Here is a 20,947-nt window from a genome sequence, read left to right on the forward strand (position 1 = left end):
TTCTCACTTTTTGGAAAATCACACAATATTAATGGTATAGAGTCTCTTTGCGTCGTGACTTCCCACCCATTCGCACTCCCTTTCGCACTTGCTTTCTTAAGCTTCTAAGGTACCTTTTTCTCTGATCGGAATGTTCTTGTGGTAAGGAAGAAAGTTGTGACAGTGAAGGTCCACCTTGATCGAATCTTTTCGGCAATCCAATTTTACTGAGCTCACTATATATTTTTATTATTTAATTTTCATTTATTTAATTCTTCATGATTTTCATGGATTTATCAAATTATTATTATTTTCATGGATTTATCAAGCAAATGCTTAAATGTGACCTCAAATCATAGAGTCTTCATCTCTTCCGCCTAACTGTGACTTCTTCACATCATGGAGTCTTCATCTCTGCCTTCATCCTTCCTGCTTCCTTGAGTTTCTTTGGTTTTCTCCTTTTTTTCCGCTGAATGGTTTTTGGAGTTTTTATCAAGGTCGGGTGTTTGGCGAGACCATAGTTAGTTCTTCCTTAAATTAACAAACAAACGAATTTTATTGTTTACTCTTTCGAAACACAAGTTGTCTCTGAAGATCCTAGTTTTAGGGCAGTCTAGTAGATGGGTAGGAGGTCTAGATCGACCTTCTTCTTCGAGAGGATTTAGAGTTGCTACCTGTTTTTATTTCTCCATTCCTACAGTTGGTATTTGTTTTCTAAGGTGGATTAGTTCCGGTGACCATCTATCTATTGTTTGGTTCAGATTCATCAGGCTTAATCATTTAGTGCACTCAACCTTCTTCATCCACAACAACAAGTGATTCAAGATTTATAATTCCCGAACAATAAATTTGTTGGTGATTTGATCTTCACAAAAAATGATTCCCGAACAATAAATTAGTTGATCTTCACAAAAAATGATTCCTCAACCACCACCCACCCCATAAGGTTCTCTTGGAGTGTATTTCTCGAAACCAAAAAACTCTTCCGAACGAACACTTAACAGTTGTTCTTGATAATCCCGATACGATCAAACAACAGTTAAGAAAAGATCCTCTTTACTCGTTGAAGAATAATTTACTTTTAGACTCTGTTGGCTTTTCAAAACTAAAAAACCAAAAGGAATAAACCAAAAGGAATCATTCACCAAAAATCCACCAACAAACAAGAGTCGTATAAAAGATTGGATTAGAGTATTATGGATACTTGATGATGCTAGTTATTTAATGGGCAAACATTCACAAGAAGCATATCAATTATCCCAAGAGATATATAGTGACAAGTATACAAAAGATTCTGCTTGTAGAGTAGCCATCTATCTTGCTTTTGAAGGAATGGATCTTAATGAAATGGTAAAGGAAGTGTTGAATGTCAAAGCAAAACCTGGTAAATGTTTGAAGAAGATTCTTTTGTGTTCGGAGGCATTATTACTGATCAACATCAAAACAGGATTCTATTATGAGCAAGCAAATAACTATTGTCTATTCTCTTATTTGTTTCAAAAGAATTTTTGGTCGATTCTTCAAACCCATCATCTGAAGGAGCTTAATAATGAACAGGCATTTGAAACTATAATGTCAAACATAAAACAATATGCCATGTATGGATTATTGGATTCAATGCTTATCACATCCCTTAAAGAAGGTTTATTAATGAACATTCAAAGAGAAAATAAGCTCTATATACCAGAGCAAACGAAAAAGAAAGTGTTTGACATGATGAACAAGTTACATTTTGTGAATTCTCTTCAAAAAACCAAGACTCTCTCTTCTTTGGAAGTGACAAATGTGCTTCCATTTTAATTGAAGAGTTAATTCTTAATGGTATTTTTGATGAAGAAAAATTCATGCAGATCATGTCCTGCAAACCATCTCTCAGTGATTGTTCCCGTTTCTTCTATGCAAGTCCAGGATTATCCTCTCCACATGAGAAAACGGAAACTGGTTGGGGTGAGGAAGTTAAAGAGCCAGATTGGATTGTCGGTCTATCGTTTTACTATGTTTCTTCCATTCATTGGAAAGTTGTTGAGCATATGAAGGATTCAAGTATCGGTTTATTTACAGACAAATGTTCATGTAGTGAAATATCTGCATATTCTGCAGCCATCACCACGTTAATTGAGCATTATTTGAGGTTAAACGAAACCTTAATAGCAGTAACATTATTGGAGGGATTTGTTCCAACTTTTCTTGTGGACAAGGTATATGATTCGGCTGAGATGCAATCAACCTGCCTTTATAAGTGTGGCAAATGCATTGAGTGGTGTGCCAAATTATATCCTAACCTGACATGTGGGTGGGATCAATTATTGAAAGAAATTAATGAAAAAAGGGAAAAAATCGAGAAAGAACTTCCAGCTCATACTTGGAACGACCTAGATGAGGACAATTAATCAAGCAACAAATTCACCGTTCAGAGCCATCTCACCTTTGATCTGCTGGTTGGTACTGTTGCTCCCCGAAATAAAGGTATTAACGAATTCGTTTGACAATATATTTTTATTGAGGTTCTACAAAAAATGCACTCGTGTCAGAATTTTATGCCTCACGAGTCACCTTGACATCAAATTGTTTGGTCGTATTACTCTTTGGACCAGCTTGAATCACCTCTTCAGAGGCCTTATCCGCATAGGCACTAAAGTTCTTGTTGAACAACAAACACAACTTGTTCAATTCATCATTATAAAGTTCCTTATCAGGCCATGCATTCTTTGGAATGAGCAATTCATCAGGAACACCAGTACACTTGGTTGGAATGTGCAAACCAAAGATTTCCATTTCAACAGTTGGTTGTTTTGCCAATTCTCCATTGTGAATCGCATCAATAATGGCACGAGTGTATTTGAGTGGACATCTCTTACCACGCACCTTGGATTTAGATCCAGCACTACCACCCACCCATCCAGTGTTCACCAACCATGCAGTGCAAGAGTGTTTCTTCAATTTATCAGCCAACATTTCAGCATAACGAGTAGGATGCAACACCAAGAATGGTTCGCCAAAGCAAGCAGAGAATGTGGCTTGAGGTTCAGTGACACCCACTTCAGTACCTGCAACTTTGGCAGTATATCCTGAAATAAAGTGATACATGGTTTGTGGAATGGTGAGTTTGGAGACTGGAGGCAAAACACCAAATGCATCACAAGTCAACAAAATGATATTGTTTGGATGTCCAGTAATTGCTGGAATCTTTGCATTTGGAATAAATTCCAATGGATAACAAGCACGAGTATTTTCAGTAATTTCTGAACTTTCGTACTCAACTTGGCGGGTCACTTCATCCATCACAACATTTTCCAAAACACTTCCAAAGTGTAAGGCATCGTAAATTTCGGGTTCAGTCTCTCGTTTCAAACCAATACACTTGGCATAACAACCACCTTCAATATTAAAGACACCTTCCTCCGTCCATACATGTTCATCATCACCAATGAGATAACGATTAGGATCAGCACTCAAAGTGGTCTTACCAGTACCACTCAAACCAAAGAAGAGTGATACAGTTCCATCTTTACCTTCATTGCATGAGGAGTGAAGGGACAATACACCTTGTTTAGGCATCAAATAGTGCATAATGGTAAAGACTCCCTTCTTCATTTCACCAGCATATTGAGATCCGAGAATGACCATTTCACGTCTCTTAAAGTTAATCGAAATGCTGCATGGAGAGGTCATGCCTTTGGTGTAACGATTGGCGGGAAATTCACCTGCATTGTAAATAATGTAATCAGGCTCGCCAAAGTCCATCAATTCTTGTGGAGTTGGACGAATGAGCATATTTCTCATAAAGAGAGCATGATAGGCTCTTGTAGAGATGACTCTAATCTTGATACGGTACTTTTTATCCCATCCTGCAAATCCATCAAAGACATATAATTGTTCACGAGTATTCAAATAGTCCACCGCACGTTCCCGATTGACCATGAAGGAGTCTTCAGAGAGTGGAATATTGACTGGTCCGAACCAGACATCATTCTTTGAGGTTTCTTCTTCAACAATACGCTTATCCTTTGGAGAACGACCAGTCTTAGTGCCTGAAAAGGCAACCAAAGCACCCGTGCAAGTGAGTGCAGTTCCCTTTTCGTTCTTCAAGGCTTGTTCATAGAGAACTGGAACGGATGCATTGTGATAAATTCTACGGGTAGTGATTCCGTAGCTTTCCAACTCTTGATGAACACTGTCTTCATCACTCGAGTAGTATTCTGGATCATTACGATGGAATTGATGACCATTCAACAAGGATGAATCAGTGGTACCGTGTGGTTGGAGATGTTTGGCAAGATTGGACATTTCTATGAGAAGCGAGAGGAGGATACAATCATTGGAGTTGTTGAAGGTTCATGGTGAGAATGAACAGAGTGATTCGTTAATCGTGTTCATCATTCACCATTCGGTACAAAAGAAGACATTCAGCCAACCATGTAGGATGCATCCAAGAAAGAGAAATTCGCGAAAAAGCAATGAATGAAATATTGCACCATAAAATTAATTCCCGAGCGAGTATATGCATTGTTTTGCAAATGATCACCACAAGTGAAAAGCCAATCCAGAAAAGAGAGAGGGTATGATTGTGGATGGGCAACCAGATAAATATGATAATTGCAAAAATCAAGTGCATACATGGATCAAATTCCATGGTGGATGATTGGAAGTGTATGCATTCCAAAACCCAATACATACAATAACGAAGGTTGGTACCAGCGTTATCGCGTTAGCCATGATCATCGTCGTCCATACCAAACACCTACCCGACTTGATGTTGTATCAAAAGTGTTTCGTTGCTTTTTTTTATGAGAATTTAGGAACGTTGGAATGAAGACCTTTTTCAATCCGTTGGGTGCTATTGAAGCCACACGCGACGATAGAACCTTTTTTACTTGGTACCAAACCGGGGCCTAATTTCTGGTTCGCAAATTTGCACTTTTGTGGCAATAAATTCTCAGGTCCTGTGGTCTTGTAACAAAGCTGTCTTTGCAAAAGACAACTGATCATTCTCATACTTGAGTTGAGACTTCTTCGGATTGATCATGGAACAAAAAAATTGAATTTGATCCAAGTGTGATTGGATCGTTCTCAATAATATTACAATATAATAATAACTGCCTCCGTACATCATCATGACCGATCCTAATAATAATAATAACACCACGATATCTATCGCTTCTGATGAAACAATTGAAAGAGTTGCTCAAATGATTGCATCTGCTCAAAGAGTATGTGTATTCACAGGAGCTGGAATGAGTGCTGAAAGTGGTATTGAAACCTTTAGAGGATCAAGTGGATTATGGACAGGATGGATCGGAAAGATTGGTATGTGAATTGTGTTCTGCAGAACTGTCCAACACAATGATGATAATGATCCATCATCATGACTTTTTGATATCATTACACTATTTTACAATCAATTTTTAATTTTCAATCATATCGATTCAAAATAATATTTAAATGGAATGATCTTTATTGTTTTTGAATGGAATGATCTTTGTTTAATATTTCTATTGAATGAAATGATATTTAAATATTTTTATAAATGGAATAATTATGTATCGGTGATATTAATCATGATAAATGTCACCATAACATAACCTGTGTGAATATCTCTCAGTGTTGGGATACTTTGGAACACCATTAGGATGGACGATATCTCCAAAATTGTGTTGGACTCAATACGTGAAACGATTCTATGAACCTATTGCTAAAGCTCATCCAAATCCAGGTCATTATGCATTGGCTAAACTTCAAAAACAAGTATTTCCTAATTTACAAATCATTACACAAAATGTTGATGGATTACATCAAAGAGCTGGTTCAGATCCTGATAAAACCTATGAAGTCCATGGTACAGTGAGAAGACATTGTTGTGTGGCAGAACGTCATCCATTTGATTTTGAACGATTTAAAAGAGAACATCCAGAAGAATATGTGAATATCACTACTACTACTACTACTACCAAGAGTATTACTAACAAGAATACAACTACTAGTGAACATGTTGAAAGTGCTTGGAATCAAGAGGAAGGAGGAATAGTCGTAGGTGATGATGAATCATCGTCATTACTCAATAATGGTGAGGAACATCCCATTGAAAAATTACCTTACAAATCTCCAAGTAAGTAATCAAGATTGTGTACTCAATATCTTTGCAATAATAATGAATACATGACCATCTATATGAAATAGCCTGTCAACATGAAGGATGTCGATCCACACTTCGTCCAGATTGCGTTTTATTTACAGAAGGCTTACCTATGGATCAATGGAATCCTTCCTATGATGCTGTTCGAAGAATGCGTGAAGGAGATGTCATGTTAGTCATTGGTAGGTGATTGACAAATTCATTCCATTTCTATATATATATTTTTATATTACAATATATATACATACACTCTGAACTGGACATGATCATTCAATCTTTAATTATATATATTATAATATAATTTTCACTGAACTGGACATGATCACCACTCCCTTTGTACAAATATATTATTACCAATAATAATAATCCTATGAAGGTACCTCTGCTAAGGTATATCCTGCTGCAGGTTTACCTTCTGTTGCCGCTAAACGAGGTGCTTTTATCATTGAGTTCAATATTGAGGAAACAGATTATAATACCTTACCAAATTATCATTTTGTGAAAGGACCTTCAGGTGTGACTCTTCCACGAATTGTGAATCGAGTGATTGAACTCAAGAATTTAGATCTGAACAACAACAACAACAACACTTCACCAACATCATCTTCTTCGATTGGTGAAAGAATACATTCACAAGAGGAACATTCATTGATGTAAATTAACAACAACAACGACAACAACATTGATGTACATGCTCTTCGATCTGTCCCATAATAATAAATTCAGTATAGCTTCAGTGATGGCATCAAAAAAATGCAATTCGTTCACAATTCTTGAAAAAAATCTAAAATTTTAAAAAAAATGTTTGGTACTCACCTTCGCAGTGGCAGCAGCGTTGGCACACCATCCACACCTCGCCAAGGCTCTTCCTCCCATCAACAACAACTCGTTAAAACAGCAACACCATCCGATCAACCAAATTCTTCCTCAGATTCATCTTCCGCGACACCTACAACCAATCTTGAAGGGATCAGTGAAAAGAATCTCAATGATTATCAACAAATTCTTCAAATTTTACTCGCAGCAGGTTATTTCAGAGTGAGAATTTCAACGCTCACACCTTTTGATAAAATCCTCGGAGGTCTCTGTTGGTGTATTAGTAATTCCTATAATGCCGATGCTGATGTCGAAATGTTGAGTTATGAAGAAGAGGCTAACATTGGTAAAAAGATTAAATTATCCGAAAAAGTAGTGTTAGCCTTGAGAAGAATGGGATGTCCTCAAGAATTATCTCCTGTCCAAATTCAAGGTTTGGATTGTCCCTTTATATTGAAAGTATTTTCTTGGCTGGTTCAAAAGGTTTTTGAATCAAGAGTTGAGAACAAGGAGAGAATTCAAAGATATTCCGAATTACAATTCTCAAGAAGATATGAATTACCACAAGATCAAAAGGATATGGAACAATATAATCAAGCATTACCATATCTGGATAGCATCAGAGGTATCTATCATCCAAAGAGAAAATTTAAACATCAACAGAGAAATGTTCTTAAAAGCGAATGGGGACATGTTCAAACTGTATTATTAGAATATGGAATTGAATTTAAAAAGATTGAAAGATCTCAACAAGAAAAAGAAGACAAATCAAAATTAGAAAGGCAATTGAGAGCTCAAAAACAAGCATCACGAACAGAGTCTATGGATGCATCTCAACTCAATAACCAAAATTTGGCTGAATTAGATTTAGATGAAGAAGCAAGAGAAAAGAAAATTCAAGAATTGAAAAAATTGGTCGAGCAAAATGAAAACTTTTATAACAATATTTCTGCCTCTGGTGCCTCTAATTTAATCAATTTGGGAGCTGTTGATATTATCAAGCTTAAAGAGGAGTATGATGAAAAGACGAGAGACTTTATGGGACAACAAGAGAATTTACAAAGTGAACAAATGTTACACAAGAGACAAGTGGCACAACTCACCAAACAAATTGAAAACCAAAAAGTGTATGTATTTCTTTGAATGTATTACTCAGGATGCATCATCATTGAATCCACATAATGACTTATTCTCATATCTATTTATAATACACATGATCTCATTACCATCCACTATTTGCCATTCCTACGTGTGCATGGATGATTCGAATCAAATACATCAACAACAATATCATCTCTTGACACACCACACATGTATTGTTGATCAATAACTTTTATTTCTGCCAAATGTACAGCATCTACATGAAAGCAAAAGAAGAATTCAATGCAGTCAAACAAGAATATGAAAAAGCCTCTGAAACTCTCTCTAAATTTAAGGAATATAATGAACAGGTGCAAAACAAAATCACAGAATTACAAACTCAAGTTCAAAATCAAGAAGTTGATCAAACCATTCTCTCTAAATTAGAAACACTCATTGCTCTCAATGAAGCATTTAAAAAACAAGAAGCAGATTTCAAAACGAATTGCCAATTACAATTACAAGAACTCAAAAATTCTATTTCTCAATTAGAACTATCATTCAATGATAGCAATGATCCAATTGTTCAATTATCTCAAGCCTATGCCAATGACACTGAAAAGATGAAAAAGATTAGAAAGTTAGCTGCAAAGAGAAATAGAGAATTAGCAATCATTCAATCTAAAATCGATGAAATTCCATCTAGAACTGAATTATCTCAATATGAAAGAAGATTTACAGAGCTCTATGCCCAGATATCAACCAAATTAGATGAAACAAAGAAATACTTTGTGAGTTACAATACACTCTCGAGTACATGTACATTTTTAGAACAAGAAGTATCCTTATTGAATTCTATTGCTGATTTCTTTCAAAAAGCAGTTCAATCACAAGATAAGAAATACAAAGCATGGATGATCAATACAGTGAGTGATCGAGTAGAGAAGGTCAAACAAACAAAAACACAAATGGATACAAAATTAAAAGACACTGAAAAGAAGAGAGATGATTTACAGAACAAGTATAATGAATTGGTTTCTAAACAACGAAATTACTTTAGAGCGGTGAAAGAATTCCAAAATGAAATGTTAAAGAATGAAGAATTGAATAAGAGATTGAAAATGTTGCAACAACAATAATGGTAGTGCTTAGATACAGTAATGAATGATTAAAATCATCTCTCTCAATTAATTTTTATTATCATGATAATACTATTTCGAGAGAAATGGAACAACTAACCGTGTGTTTCAGACTTGCCTGATCGAACCCTCTCTCAATCGTGTCTAATACATGTTATAGAAACATTAATCGAGGCAAGAAGAACAGGAAGTAGTAACCTTGCCTCATCAGGAACTATCGATGAAATTAATGAAGAGAAAACAATGGTCGAACCATAGGATTCCTCATCCATACATTCCTTATTTGGAGACTCTGTTTCCAACGTGTTAAAGGAAACTAAGGAAGCTAAAAGGCAATATTCACAAAGAGCCACAGGTGTATTGAAAATTCATCACATTCAATAATTGGATAAAAGTAAACAAAGGTAAACTTGGAAAGAAGATCAATTAGAAATGATTTTGAAAGATGTTGGTGTGGGATTGAAGGAGAAACAACTTGAGGATGGTGTTCAGATTTTTGGATGTCCTGTTGAAGGTTTTGTCAATTCAAAATGAATTGGTTTTGAAGGGAAGCATGCTTGTGGTCGATTCGGTTCTCTTTCCCTCTTTTCCCTCCGACCTTGGAAATTGTTGTGAGATGGATTTTTAAAATTGGAACGATTCAACATTCAAAAGCAATGTTTAGAAAGGAAATTGTATGACGTTGGCTCACACTCGCGTGTTGACGACGATCACTGCCTTTGGAACATGTTGTGAGAAAAAAAAGATGCTTCCAACCACCACTGCCACTCCGACAGATCCAACTTCCAAACATAGTTCGAGTAGTAATAACCATCATCATCATCATCACATTGGTACCTATCCTCCATCTCGATCGGGAGTGTTTGGTTATTTTCGGAAGCTCTCCTATCGAGGTCAAATTTGTTTCATTATTTGTTCTCTCTTATTCTTGTACATGATTTATACACTTTTATTTGTTGGAAATATTGGTAGTAATAGTAGTAGTAGTAATTCTGAGATTGGTAAGTGTTATTATTAGATTGTTATGATTTATTGTTGTTTATCGTAATCGGAATTCATTGATAATACTACCATCATCATCATCATGAACAACATACAACAGACAAAATAACGGAAAGTATTGTCATTAAGAAACCACCATCCTCATTTCCACCATCTCCATTAAAACAACAACAAACAAATACTGCTTCTGATGCCACTCCACCACCAATTTTGAAAAAACCAATTTTTACTTCCGTGGTGGAAGACGATGAAGAAGATTTACTTTCATCCCAGAAAAAGAAGTCAACCAAGTCCTCCAAATCACAAGAAACTGATATTAAAACTACAACGAGTAGTATAAAAAGCAACATCAAGAAACAAGATTCTACAACATCCTCTACGACCACTCTGCCACCTTCTCTTCCAAAGAAAAAAGATTTAAATTTGGAAAGTGACACGGATTGGTTTGATGATCCTATTGAGGATGTTGATGTGAATCGTTCTCAAAAACAATCCATGAAAAACAATAAGGATCAAAACAAGTCATCATCATTGGACCAATCATCAACAACAACACAGAAGGATGATGATGTGAAATCAACAAAAAAGAGTACTTCATCCATCACTACTAACTCTGATACGAAGGTCAAATCCAATGATTCACCTTCCACCAAAACCACCACTACAACAAAGAATGATGTGACCATGAAAAAGAATTCAAATCACTCACAAAAAAATAATTTATTGAATACGGATGAGACTTATGATATTACCAATTCAGATACTGTGGAGAATACAATCAAGAAAGTGAAGAATGAAAATGCTAATTCTCAACCGATTGTCAACAAAAAACAGGATACAATGACATCCAGTAATACTGATACTACTACTACTAATACTATGAAATCCAGTAATACTGATACCACTCAATCAGATACAAAGACATCTACTACTAAGGATAATACTATGAAATCCAGTAATACTGATCCTAACAAGGACGATAATGTGAAATCTAGTAGTAATACTGTGAAATCCAGTAATACTGACCCTAATACTGTGAAATCCAGTAATACAATCAGTAGTAGCACCACTGTCACTGCTTCCAATAATGATGCATCCTCAACGAACAAGAATGTTGAAACAAAGAAGATTGATGTTTCTGCTGAACATAATTCCTTAAAAGAAGGCTTTGAAGAATTCGATGATGATGAAATGGTCTTACCAAATGCTAAAAAAGACTCTCAAGAAACATCATCTTTCGGCAAGAAAAATTCACAATTCTCTGAGGAGACAAAGAAAGAATCTATTAAAGAGGAGGATAACACATCTTCAAAGAAAGACAATAAGGAAAAATCAAAGTTATCCCAAACCATTGAAAAGAAAGAAATCACTTCTTTGGTTGACAAGCCCATCGACAAGGTGAAAGAGAACAAGAAATCTAATGAATTGAATATCACAACAGAGAAAAAAAAGAACAATGAACAAACCACATTGACGGACTTTGCCTTAAAGCCTGATGAGAAGTCTGCTTTGATGGACAATCAAACTCCAAAAAAGAATCCATCAAAAGACACCAAATCGACAACTATGACTACTACAACGTCTGTGAACAATGACTCGAAAAAGTTAACAGAGACAGCAACTCTCAATACTCGTCAACAACAACAACAACAACAACAAACTGACAATACTTCCCAAAACAAATCGACCAAGCTGCCAAAGAGAAAGCGTGATGAAATTGATGAAAAGATTCAACAACTTCGTGAAAGAGTTTCTGAAATGAAATCTGAAAGAAGAAACGCGTCGAACAAAGAGTCAGCTTTACAACAATTTATTGATCAAGTTGAAAACAAGAAGAATATGTAAAATCACTTATAAATTATTTGAATCTCTATTAAGCTTACTTTGTTTTACAATTGATGTCAATTCCATGACTAATTGTTTCAAATCTTGAATTTCTTGCGTTTGAGCATTTTGTTTTTTCCACATCAATAACACCAAATCTTCCAGCCTAGATTTACTTGCAGAAGATGCTAAATTTCGAATATCATTTTCTGAATTCACTAATTCTTGATTTTCATTTAAAAAAGGTAATGCAAGATCATCTAAAGTAGAATTATTATTAACATTTGATTGATGAATTTCAACACTATCTCTACTATTCTCATGATCCTCTCCATGATTTGAATGACCATTTGATATTTCATCCTGGAGATGAACAACATGCTTTGCAATTTGGGATTTTAACAAGGATGCTTCTTGAGTGATAATATCTACCACTCCTTCATCATCACTGTTATTAAGTGTGACAGAGATGGAAGTTGTTGTTGCTGATTTTTTGCTGTCAGAGCCATTGTTACTACCAACGCCCGTATTACTGATTGTGTGTGGATTGGATGATGGTGTAATGTTGCTATTTGGTGGTGGATGATGGTGTGACGTGCTGTTGTTGATACTATTAAAGGGATTACTAAAAAAAGAAGGAGTTGAGAGAGCAGGTGAAGTAGCTAATTCAGAATTCTCTGAAAGAAAGTCAAATGGTGAATAGGGAGTAACTGTTGCAGTGTTGTGACCAGTCTTGCTTAGTGGAAAAGAATTGTCTCGAGTGATGGAAGTGGTGGCTGTGATGGTTCTGTGTTCATTAATTGTTGTGTCACTAGTACTACTCTTTTCACTACTACTATTACTACTATTAATATTACTACTATTACGATTTTGACTTGTTAAAGAATGATTTGTTTTTGCTGTGTGAACATTCGAGTGAGTAGGTGTGGAAAGAGAGAGTGGTGTTTGAAATGATGATGGAGTGTTGGATGGAAATGGAGCCATTGTTGCAGTAGAAGAAATTAAAGGAAATGGTGAAAATTGAGAAGAGTTTTGTTGAGATGAACCATTCATAGATGGTCTCACGATCGAAAGAGATTTCATTGATGCATTCATGATGGAAGATGATCCATTATTGGTCGGAGGACTATTATGAGTGATCATTGGAATCATGACAAAATATGGAGATAGATGAGAAGTGTGACCATTAAATAATGTGTGACCTAGTTGTGATGGATTCAAGTTGTTGTTGTCAGGGATGGAAGAATCTTCAGCAGTTGAAGAAGAATTGAAATGATTTGATTCATCATGATGATTCGATTCATCATTACTAGTAGTAGTAGTAGTAGCTGTCAAATTGACACCACGATTCTTATGGTCAATATTTTTCTTTCTCTTCTTTTCTGATTTGTTTTTTGTTGTTCTTGTTGATTCAGAATTCATTTCTTCTTCGTCACCAAGCTCATTCATGTCTTTTCTTTTTTGAGAATTTGATGGCTTTTTTCGAACAGCATCCACACATTGATCTTCAATTTTCAACGATACACATCGTTTACATGGACGTGAATCATCACAAGCTGCATGACTTTGTTTACAATTCACACAAGCTCGTTTCACATAGGGTTTTCTTGGAGTTTTTGTTTTTGAATGAGTTTTACTTTTTGAAGTATTTTGGTTATGAACCTCTAGAGGTGATTGAATGGAGGAAGAGACAAGATTTAATTTTGATGGAGTATTATTAGTATTGAAAAGATTGGAGGATGATGTCATCGATGAGGAGGAGGAGGAGGAGGAGGTATTGGTGTTGGTTGTTGATGATGATGATGAAATTGGATTAAATGTGGTTGGTGAGAGTGAGCAAGAAGATGATTCCGAGAAGAATAATAAATCATCGGTTTGACCATGATCCAAAATGACTTGTGTTGAATTCATGGGATGATCGGAGAATGGAGAAGAGAAATCTTCAGTTGGTTGAGATGAAATTTTATTGAGTGATGATGAAGCAAAAGAGGGTGATGATTCTTGTTGTTGTTGTTGTTGCAGTGAACCACTAGTACATACTGAGTGAGCATGCTCGTCACCTTCGTCTCCTACTTGGTCTCTCAATTCACTCATTTTTTGATGTTGTTGTTGTTCTTGCTTGTTGTTGAATCTTTGAATTGTGGGGAACGGAAATTTGGGTTGTTTTTGACAACAGGTGTTTTTCAGTGTCAAACTGACTTTTTCTTTGGTCAGTGGTAATTATTATTGGCTGTTGTTGCATGTTGTTGTCATTTTCATTCATCATTAAGGAAGAATTCAAATGGGTTGGTTCATTGATTGTTGTACAAGCTGTCGTGTATCGTAGTCGACTGAGGAACCAATGCAAACAAATTTCTATTGTTATACAAAAAACATGTCGTTTTGTACAGATATTGATAGTCTTCTCGAAATGTTTCAACAATTCTTGTCCATGTGCTGACATTTTCCTCAATTTCTTGCTCACTCTTTCCATGAAGCCAAATTAAAGCCACCCTTAAACGATCTCTAAATGATTCTATGGTGGTAATTTCAGAGAATAAAAACGTTCGGTTGGTGATGCTATCGCTTTGGAAATGATCAATTTCAAATTCACCTTGGTACGACAGAGGGATGGCTAATTCATCCCAAAGCTTTCGAAGATAACATTTTGCAGTTGGAAAATCTGGTATGTGCATGTATTGATTGGTTAGTCTTTCAATATTAAAGTGATACCAGTCAATGATTTCCTCTTCAAAATCGTCCTCAATGTATTCATGAGTAGGATTGTTATTTTCCATTGTCGTGAAAGAGTATCTCGGTTCCAACTTCAACTCTGGATTTTCTAAAGATGCGATAATGTTCGAGGCTTTCAAATAAGCCATATGCTGATGAGCAAATAAAAGATCAATTTCTCTCCGTTCTTTCTTGGACAATTTTGGATGTTGTTGAATGACACCACTCTCTGATCCGGAATTTGCAAAGTTAGAATTCCATTCTTTCCTTTGTTTTGCACTGATCGGTCTCAGTTTTTCTTTGGTGGCCTTAGGATTCGTTGGATGGTGAGAGCATGCTGATTTGTTTTTTACAATGGGTGGAAGTGAGGCTGGTCTTTGATGATCGGAATTGTTTGAATACGATGTGTGATGGTGTTGCCATGAATATGATCTAGTAGAACTACTTTTTGGCGGAGATGAATGCTGTATAGGTCTCGAAGTGCAGATTTCTGAAGAAGCAGGCTGTCTTGTCGTTATGGTTTTGCTCTCATAACCTAAGGGATGACGAAATTTACTTTTATATATGGCCAGTTTTAATCGCTTCTTTTGTTGGTAGGAGAGGGGTTGAGCATGCGACGTGTAAGTATGGTTGTTTGCACTAGTTGATGACGTTTTAATTGCTGATTGAGATGTGTTCATATTTTTTGGGCGGTTAGATATCTCCATAAGTTTTTACAATTCAACTACCTTATCTGACGTAATTATAAAATACCTATTCTTTCTCTTAGACATAAGCCGTCGTAGCTCAGTTGGATAGAGCACAGGACTTCTAATCCTGGGGTCGTGGGTTCGAGTCCCGTCGTCGGTAAATATTTTTTGTTCTTGCGGTTTCTTTTGTTTTTTGTCAGAGGAAACTTGATTAAAAATAGTTTTTCATCAACACAAAAAAATGAGTACTGGTCAACAATCCAACTTCTTAAGACACTTCGCTGGCACCCATGTGGTGGTCGCTTCTCTTGTTGAAGACATCAGACAAGATTATGAAAATAAGTATGTGTTGATGCTTGGAATTGAGTTATTTATTACGATTTTTCTTTTTGATCGTTGTATTGGATTGATCGGTTCCGATATTGTACAACATGAATTTGATTCATCCATTGACTCTTACGATCGTTCATCATCATTCTTTCATTCTCTCTTCTCAAATTACCTGCCCTTTCTCTCGTTCATTATAGAATGTGGCACAACATTTCAGATAAATTGACTCAACTGGTCAAGACTGATCAATTGGGAGGAGAAGAATTACTCTCTTTTTATACAAACTTCATTTCTTCCTTTGAATTGAAGATTAATCACTTAAAATTGGGTAAAATTGTAGTTGAAATTTCAAAAAAGCTTCCTCTCAATAGCACTCAAGGCTATCCATTTGTTGAAACTGTTTACAATTCTCTTTCAAAACAAGATAGAGAGGCTGCTTGTATTTTAAAGACAGAAATGGCCATGTGGAAATTAAAAGGATCGGACTTGACTGCCTGTAAGAGATTGTTGACTGAAGTGAAGGAGACGATCAACACATTGGGATTTGTGGATAACTTTGTGAATGCTTCCTACTATAAGGTCTATTCCAATTACTTGAAACATGTCGACGATGCCAACGAGTTCTACAAGAATGAACTCTTGTACTTGGCTTACACTCCAATTGAAGACATTCCCTTCATTGAACAACAAGCCATTGCATTCGATTTGGGAATTGCTGCTCTCCTCGGAGATAGTATTTATAATTTCGGAGAATTTTTACAACATCCAGTTGTTGAATCTTTGAACGGATCACAAGCAGATTGGCTCTACAAGCTATTAATGGCCTTCAACAAGGGAGACATTAGAGGTTATGAACAATTAATCTCAACCTATGCTCATGAAATTGATTCTAGACCTTCCTTGAAAGAAAAAAAGGACTTTTTGTATGAAAAGGTTCAATTAATGTGTCTCATGGAATTGGTTTTCAGTAAGCCAGCCGATAATAGAAATATTGCCTTCGAAGAAGTTGCACAAGTCACAAGAAAACCCTTGTCTGAAGTTGAACCTCTTCTTTTGAAGGCATTGGCTTATGATTTGATTCGAGGTGTAATTGATGGTGTCAAACACACCATTCATGTGTCTTGGGCTCAACCTCGAGTGCTCGATAAGAGTCAAGTATCAATTCTGAAGGATAAATTAAGTGTATGGTTAGGAAAGGTTGATGAGTCCTTAACATTCTTGAAAAAGCATGGTTCTGATGAAGTTGTGTCACAGTAACTTGTAGTAAATGTAATTCCTCATGAGGAGTACAATCTTTTATTTATATGCTTTTCAATGATTGTCTTGTTCAGAGGTGGTTTGTAAATGGATTCAAAAAAGTGTGTACACACATGTCCACTCTAACCTTTACTACTCATGAGCAGTAGAACGATTGAGCAACTTGAAAGAGGTCGAAATAGACAATAAATTTAGAGAACTCTCCACATGAATGTTAAAACAGTCCAATTGTGTGTACGTCTTCTCAGCCATATCATGAATGATCGAAGCTTTGAGTTGTTCCGTACTGGAAGAAAAGCGTGTCACTTGAGAGAGATGTTTGTTGAGCTTTTTGAATATTTGCTTTGCTCGAGAGGTCTCAAATGATTCCAAAGCCTTTCTCAAGAATGAGACATCAATGTCTAATTGAAGAGCTGCATTTTCTCCCATCTCCTCAATGGACTTGGCATGATAGAGAAATATTTCTGCCAATCGCTCTGTGAGAAGAGAGAAAATTTTTGAAGTAAATTCTCGTTTCACATCCAAACTATTCATGTCATTGAAAATACTTCCAGTTTTGTAAAAATCAGATCCAATGGTCACACTAGTAATCTTTTCAGTCTTTGCATGCACCATCGACAACTCTAATAATAAATCCAAAATATAGGAACGAACACTGGTGGGTGTGGGAGAACGTTTCCAGTCGTATCCACTCAAAATTAAACCCTTTTCAATTCTCTTCATAAATGCATGAGATTTCTTTCTCACAAAATCATTGATCAATAAATCAATCAATGTATCATAGACATGAAAGACTTGTTGAATGGAATCTTGTTTCATAAAAGTCATGGTATGTGTTTGTAAATCCTTACTGGTCACACGAAAACTCAAATCCATTTCTGAGAGAAGATTTTTAGAGAGATTTTTGGAGGATCTTGCTTCTTCACTCTTGTCAGAATCATCATCTTCTTCTTCTTGTATCGTATTGTCAAAAGAATCATCATCATGGAATGTTTGTTTTCCAGTAGTACTAATTTTAGAAGTAGTACTAGTAGTCCCAGTAGTAGTAGTAGTAATTTTAGTAGTAGTAGTAGTCATAGTAGTAGTACTATTCGAATTATTCGAACTAGTACTACTGAATGGATGAGTCACTGCTGAAGGATGTAATTTAAATCCTGCCACAAATGCACTCAACACATTATACAAAATGACATTCTTGGTGTGTGAACAATTACTCAGAGTGAGAAGAAGACGAGAATCTCTTTCTTCAATTTTGTTAAAATTATGAACAGAGAATCGATATTTGCCACTCATGGATTGTTTTCTTGAAAGTTCCTCTTCATTGAATGAAAGCTCATGATAATTATCAGCAAATACTTTCAAACACTGCATGAAATGTTTCTCAATTTCAGAGACTAGATCTTGTTTGAAAACATTTCCTTTTGACACCAATGGTCTCAACAATGAGAGTGTTTTGATGATAAAATCTTGAAATTTGAGTGGTAATTCAGTGATGGTAAGAGTTTCAGAAATGGGTTTCCATTTTTCTAAAACATAAAATCTTGAGACTTCTCCAATGGTTCGATTCCAAATTTCATGAACCATGTATCTGGTCATGAGATCTGTAAATTCATCGAAATGTGAAATGTACTTTTTTGGTATTTTCAATTGATTCAATTGTTCGTTGCATCGAATAATTTCACACACACATTGAGAGAGTGATTTCTGGTGTGCAGAGTGATTGTCAACCATTTCAATTGCAGTATTTACAATATCTGAATATTTCAATGTAATATCTCTCATGAGATTAACAATTTGTTTTTCCTTTTCATCATTTTCACTTTCTTTCTTAATTCTCTTTTTCTTTGGAAGATATTTTCCAATGAGAATATTTTGAGAAAGTTGCCAAAAATCTGGAATTGTTTTGAGTAGAATATTTGTCAAATCAATGACCAAATCAACTGTTTTTCTTTCTAATAATTGTCTAAAAAAGGAAGTATAGCATTGAGTTGAGGCAATGTCATCCTCTTCACTCATGAATGATGGATGATTGTGATTCATTTCAAAGAGTTCTTCTTGTTCAATAAGATCTGAAATATCTCGAGTATTCTTTTCATAAGTATCTAAACAACGTTGAAGTGTATCCTTAATGAACGTGTGCATTTTCTCTAAATAGTACCATGCAGGATCTTGTTTCGATTCCAAATTATTTAAAAATCCAATCATACGTTCTTGATAATCATTTAATAATTTGAAGGAACCAGTCGAAGAAGAAGAAGAAGAACCAATGATGGAAGACTCTTCAATATCACCACCACATTGACCACCACCACCCTCACAACAACCAACACCAACACCAACACTACTACTCATACCAACACCAACACCAACACTACTACTCATACCAACACCAACATACCGACCACCATCAATTCCAAGAGCATCATTTGAAGAGTCTTCTGAAGAAGAACTGACCATTGATGAAGATGTATACATTCGATTGACATGATTGTTCAACAAGTTGTCAATATCAGTGTTGGTGTTAAAACTCAACTTTTTGAATAGAATTTCAGTTAATTGTGAAATGTCTTGTTCAATCGTTTTGAAAATGGGTTGAAATAATTCAAAGTGACCAAATTTCTGTTTGAAATATTTGGCACGATTGTAATCATGTACCACCTTCTTGTATTCTTCTTTTTTTATATTTTCCTTAATGTTACTTGGGAGATATAATACAAATTTGGTCTTTTTAAATAAATGTAATACTTCTTTGATTTCCTCACATTCTATGATTCAATATTCACAACAAAGGTTATTGTATTATCAGTGTATAAAATTCATCATGATTCAATATTCACAACAAGTGTATGATTATTCCATTGATCATTATTCCATATTCATTACCATCGATCATTATTTCATATCATTGATTACCATTGATCATCATTGTCATATCATTGATTACCATCATTCGTTTCACATTCCATTCATTACCATATCATGGTCATATTTCACATTCCATTCATCCTATTTATTCACATTCCATTCATCACACTTACCTTTCTTTCTTTGAATCAATGGTTCAAATAATCGTTCCGAATCTTCTTGAACATTCATCAATGATTGATCCAATCGATTCACACTTCCATCTCTAAATTTAGCATCTCTATTGGAACACAAGGCATCGATGGCATTCTTTGCTTCAGTAAATTTATGAATATTCTTTTCAGAGAGAATAATCATTTTCATTTTGAGTTCATTTTCAGTTTGTTTTAAATTTCGTTTAGCCAACCCTAAATTTTCATATTTCAATGAATGATGTTTAGTGGCAAGAAAGAGTCTTGGATTGAATTTATCACTCTCTACAAACACATCACCATTTTGACTAGTGGCAGCCATCCAACTATATTTGGAAAGTACCGAAGGATCATACATGTGAAGTAATTGAAGTGGATCCTCAATGGAAGAATCATGAAGATGAGAACGTTGAGAAAGTTTTGAGAGTGTGGTGTTTGATTTTTCGTCATCATTCATTTCATCATCATTGTCACGATTGGTCTCATCGTCCTCATGACGTCGATGATCGTCCTTGACAGATGACGTTGTCTTTTTTCGGAATGCACTCGCAGTTAAGAGACGAAGATATTTTCGATTGATTTCTTCACTTTCATCCCAATCTTTGGGAGCTGGAAGAAGAATATTTCCAGGTAATACATCATAGGACATTTTTTTTAAATTATTTTTTTTAAATTATTTTTTTGGTGATGAGTGACAGATCGAGTCCATCATCTCGAATGTCGATTCACTCCCAGTTTCATTGCATTCCATTGGCATTGTTGGATCCACTTTTTGAACGAGTACTACTACCATTTCATTGATTGTTCAATAGTTTCTCATTCACAACCAATGATTCACACACCATGATGATGAGGATGAGGATGATTAAAATCTTTTATTATAACGAAAGGCGGGCAATCACAAAAAATCGCACAAATTTGAACCCACCA

General features: G+C 35.4%; 10 protein-coding genes across 10 annotated transcripts; 6 read left to right on the plus strand and 4 right to left on the minus strand.

The window, feature by feature from the left end:
* Positions 1–1,203: 1,203 nt before the first annotated feature.
* On the plus strand, positions 1,204–1,779 carry FDP41_001075 (uncharacterized protein; the record flags this gene model as incomplete). The annotated part of the gene is made up of 1 exon (XM_044701081.1): positions 1,204–1,779. One exon carries the CDS (start codon positions 1,204–1,206, stop codon positions 1,777–1,779), a length of 576 nt encoding a protein of 191 aa, XP_044564635.1.
* A 44-nt stretch (positions 1,780–1,823) lies between these two features.
* Positions 1,824–2,369, plus strand: FDP41_001076 (uncharacterized protein; the record flags this gene model as incomplete). Its single annotated transcript, XM_044701092.1, has 1 exon — positions 1,824–2,369. One exon carries the CDS (start codon positions 1,824–1,826, stop codon positions 2,367–2,369), a length of 546 nt encoding a protein of 181 aa, XP_044564636.1.
* A 145-nt stretch (positions 2,370–2,514) lies between these two features.
* Positions 2,515–4,266, minus strand: FDP41_001077 (uncharacterized protein; the record flags this gene model as incomplete). The annotated part of the gene is made up of 1 exon (XM_044701103.1): positions 2,515–4,266. The coding sequence occupies one exon, from the start codon at positions 4,264–4,266 to the stop codon at positions 2,515–2,517; it is 1,752 nt and encodes a 583-aa protein (XP_044564637.1).
* An 827-nt stretch (positions 4,267–5,093) lies between these two features.
* Positions 5,094–6,769, plus strand: FDP41_001078 (uncharacterized protein; the record flags this gene model as incomplete). Its single annotated transcript, XM_044701114.1, has 4 exons — positions 5,094–5,286; positions 5,582–6,085; positions 6,157–6,294; positions 6,489–6,769. The coding sequence occupies 4 exons, from the start codon at positions 5,094–5,096 to the stop codon at positions 6,767–6,769; spliced, it is 1,116 nt and encodes a 371-aa protein (XP_044564638.1).
* A 144-nt stretch (positions 6,770–6,913) lies between these two features.
* On the plus strand, positions 6,914–9,147 carry FDP41_001079 (uncharacterized protein; the record flags this gene model as incomplete). The annotated part of the gene is made up of 2 exons (XM_044701125.1): positions 6,914–8,055; positions 8,283–9,147. The coding sequence occupies 2 exons, from the start codon at positions 6,914–6,916 to the stop codon at positions 9,145–9,147; spliced, it is 2,007 nt and encodes a 668-aa protein (XP_044564639.1).
* Positions 9,148–9,892: 745 nt separating this feature from the next.
* On the plus strand, positions 9,893–11,994 carry FDP41_001080 (uncharacterized protein; the record flags this gene model as incomplete). The annotated part of the gene is made up of 2 exons (XM_044701137.1): positions 9,893–10,148; positions 10,250–11,994. 2 exons carry the CDS (start codon positions 9,893–9,895, stop codon positions 11,992–11,994), a joined length of 2,001 nt encoding a protein of 666 aa, XP_044564640.1.
* Positions 11,995–12,000: 6 nt separating this feature from the next.
* Positions 12,001–14,067, minus strand: FDP41_001081 (uncharacterized protein; the record flags this gene model as incomplete). Its single annotated transcript, XM_044701148.1, has 1 exon — positions 12,001–14,067. The coding sequence occupies one exon, from the start codon at positions 14,065–14,067 to the stop codon at positions 12,001–12,003; it is 2,067 nt and encodes a 688-aa protein (XP_044564641.1).
* Positions 14,068–14,264: 197 nt separating this feature from the next.
* FDP41_001082 (uncharacterized protein) lies at positions 14,265–15,365 on the minus strand (the record flags this gene model as incomplete). Its single annotated transcript, XM_044701159.1, has 1 exon — positions 14,265–15,365. The coding sequence occupies one exon, from the start codon at positions 15,363–15,365 to the stop codon at positions 14,265–14,267; it is 1,101 nt and encodes a 366-aa protein (XP_044564642.1).
* A 250-nt stretch (positions 15,366–15,615) lies between these two features.
* On the plus strand, positions 15,616–16,961 carry FDP41_001083 (uncharacterized protein; the record flags this gene model as incomplete). The annotated part of the gene is made up of 2 exons (XM_044701170.1): positions 15,616–15,716; positions 15,902–16,961. 2 exons carry the CDS (start codon positions 15,616–15,618, stop codon positions 16,959–16,961), a joined length of 1,161 nt encoding a protein of 386 aa, XP_044564643.1.
* A 132-nt stretch (positions 16,962–17,093) lies between these two features.
* On the minus strand, positions 17,094–20,666 carry FDP41_001084 (uncharacterized protein; the record flags this gene model as incomplete). Its single annotated transcript, XM_044701181.1, has 2 exons — positions 17,094–19,726; positions 20,000–20,666. The coding sequence occupies 2 exons, from the start codon at positions 20,664–20,666 to the stop codon at positions 17,094–17,096; spliced, it is 3,300 nt and encodes a 1,099-aa protein (XP_044564644.1).
* Between the last annotated feature and the right edge of the window lie 281 nt (positions 20,667–20,947).

This window comes from Naegleria fowleri, assembly GCF_008403515.1.
Source record: "Naegleria fowleri strain ATCC 30894 chromosome Unknown tig22, whole genome shotgun sequence".
Taxonomy (NCBI): domain Eukaryota; phylum Heterolobosea; class Eutetramitea; order Acrasida; family Naegleriidae; genus Naegleria; species Naegleria fowleri.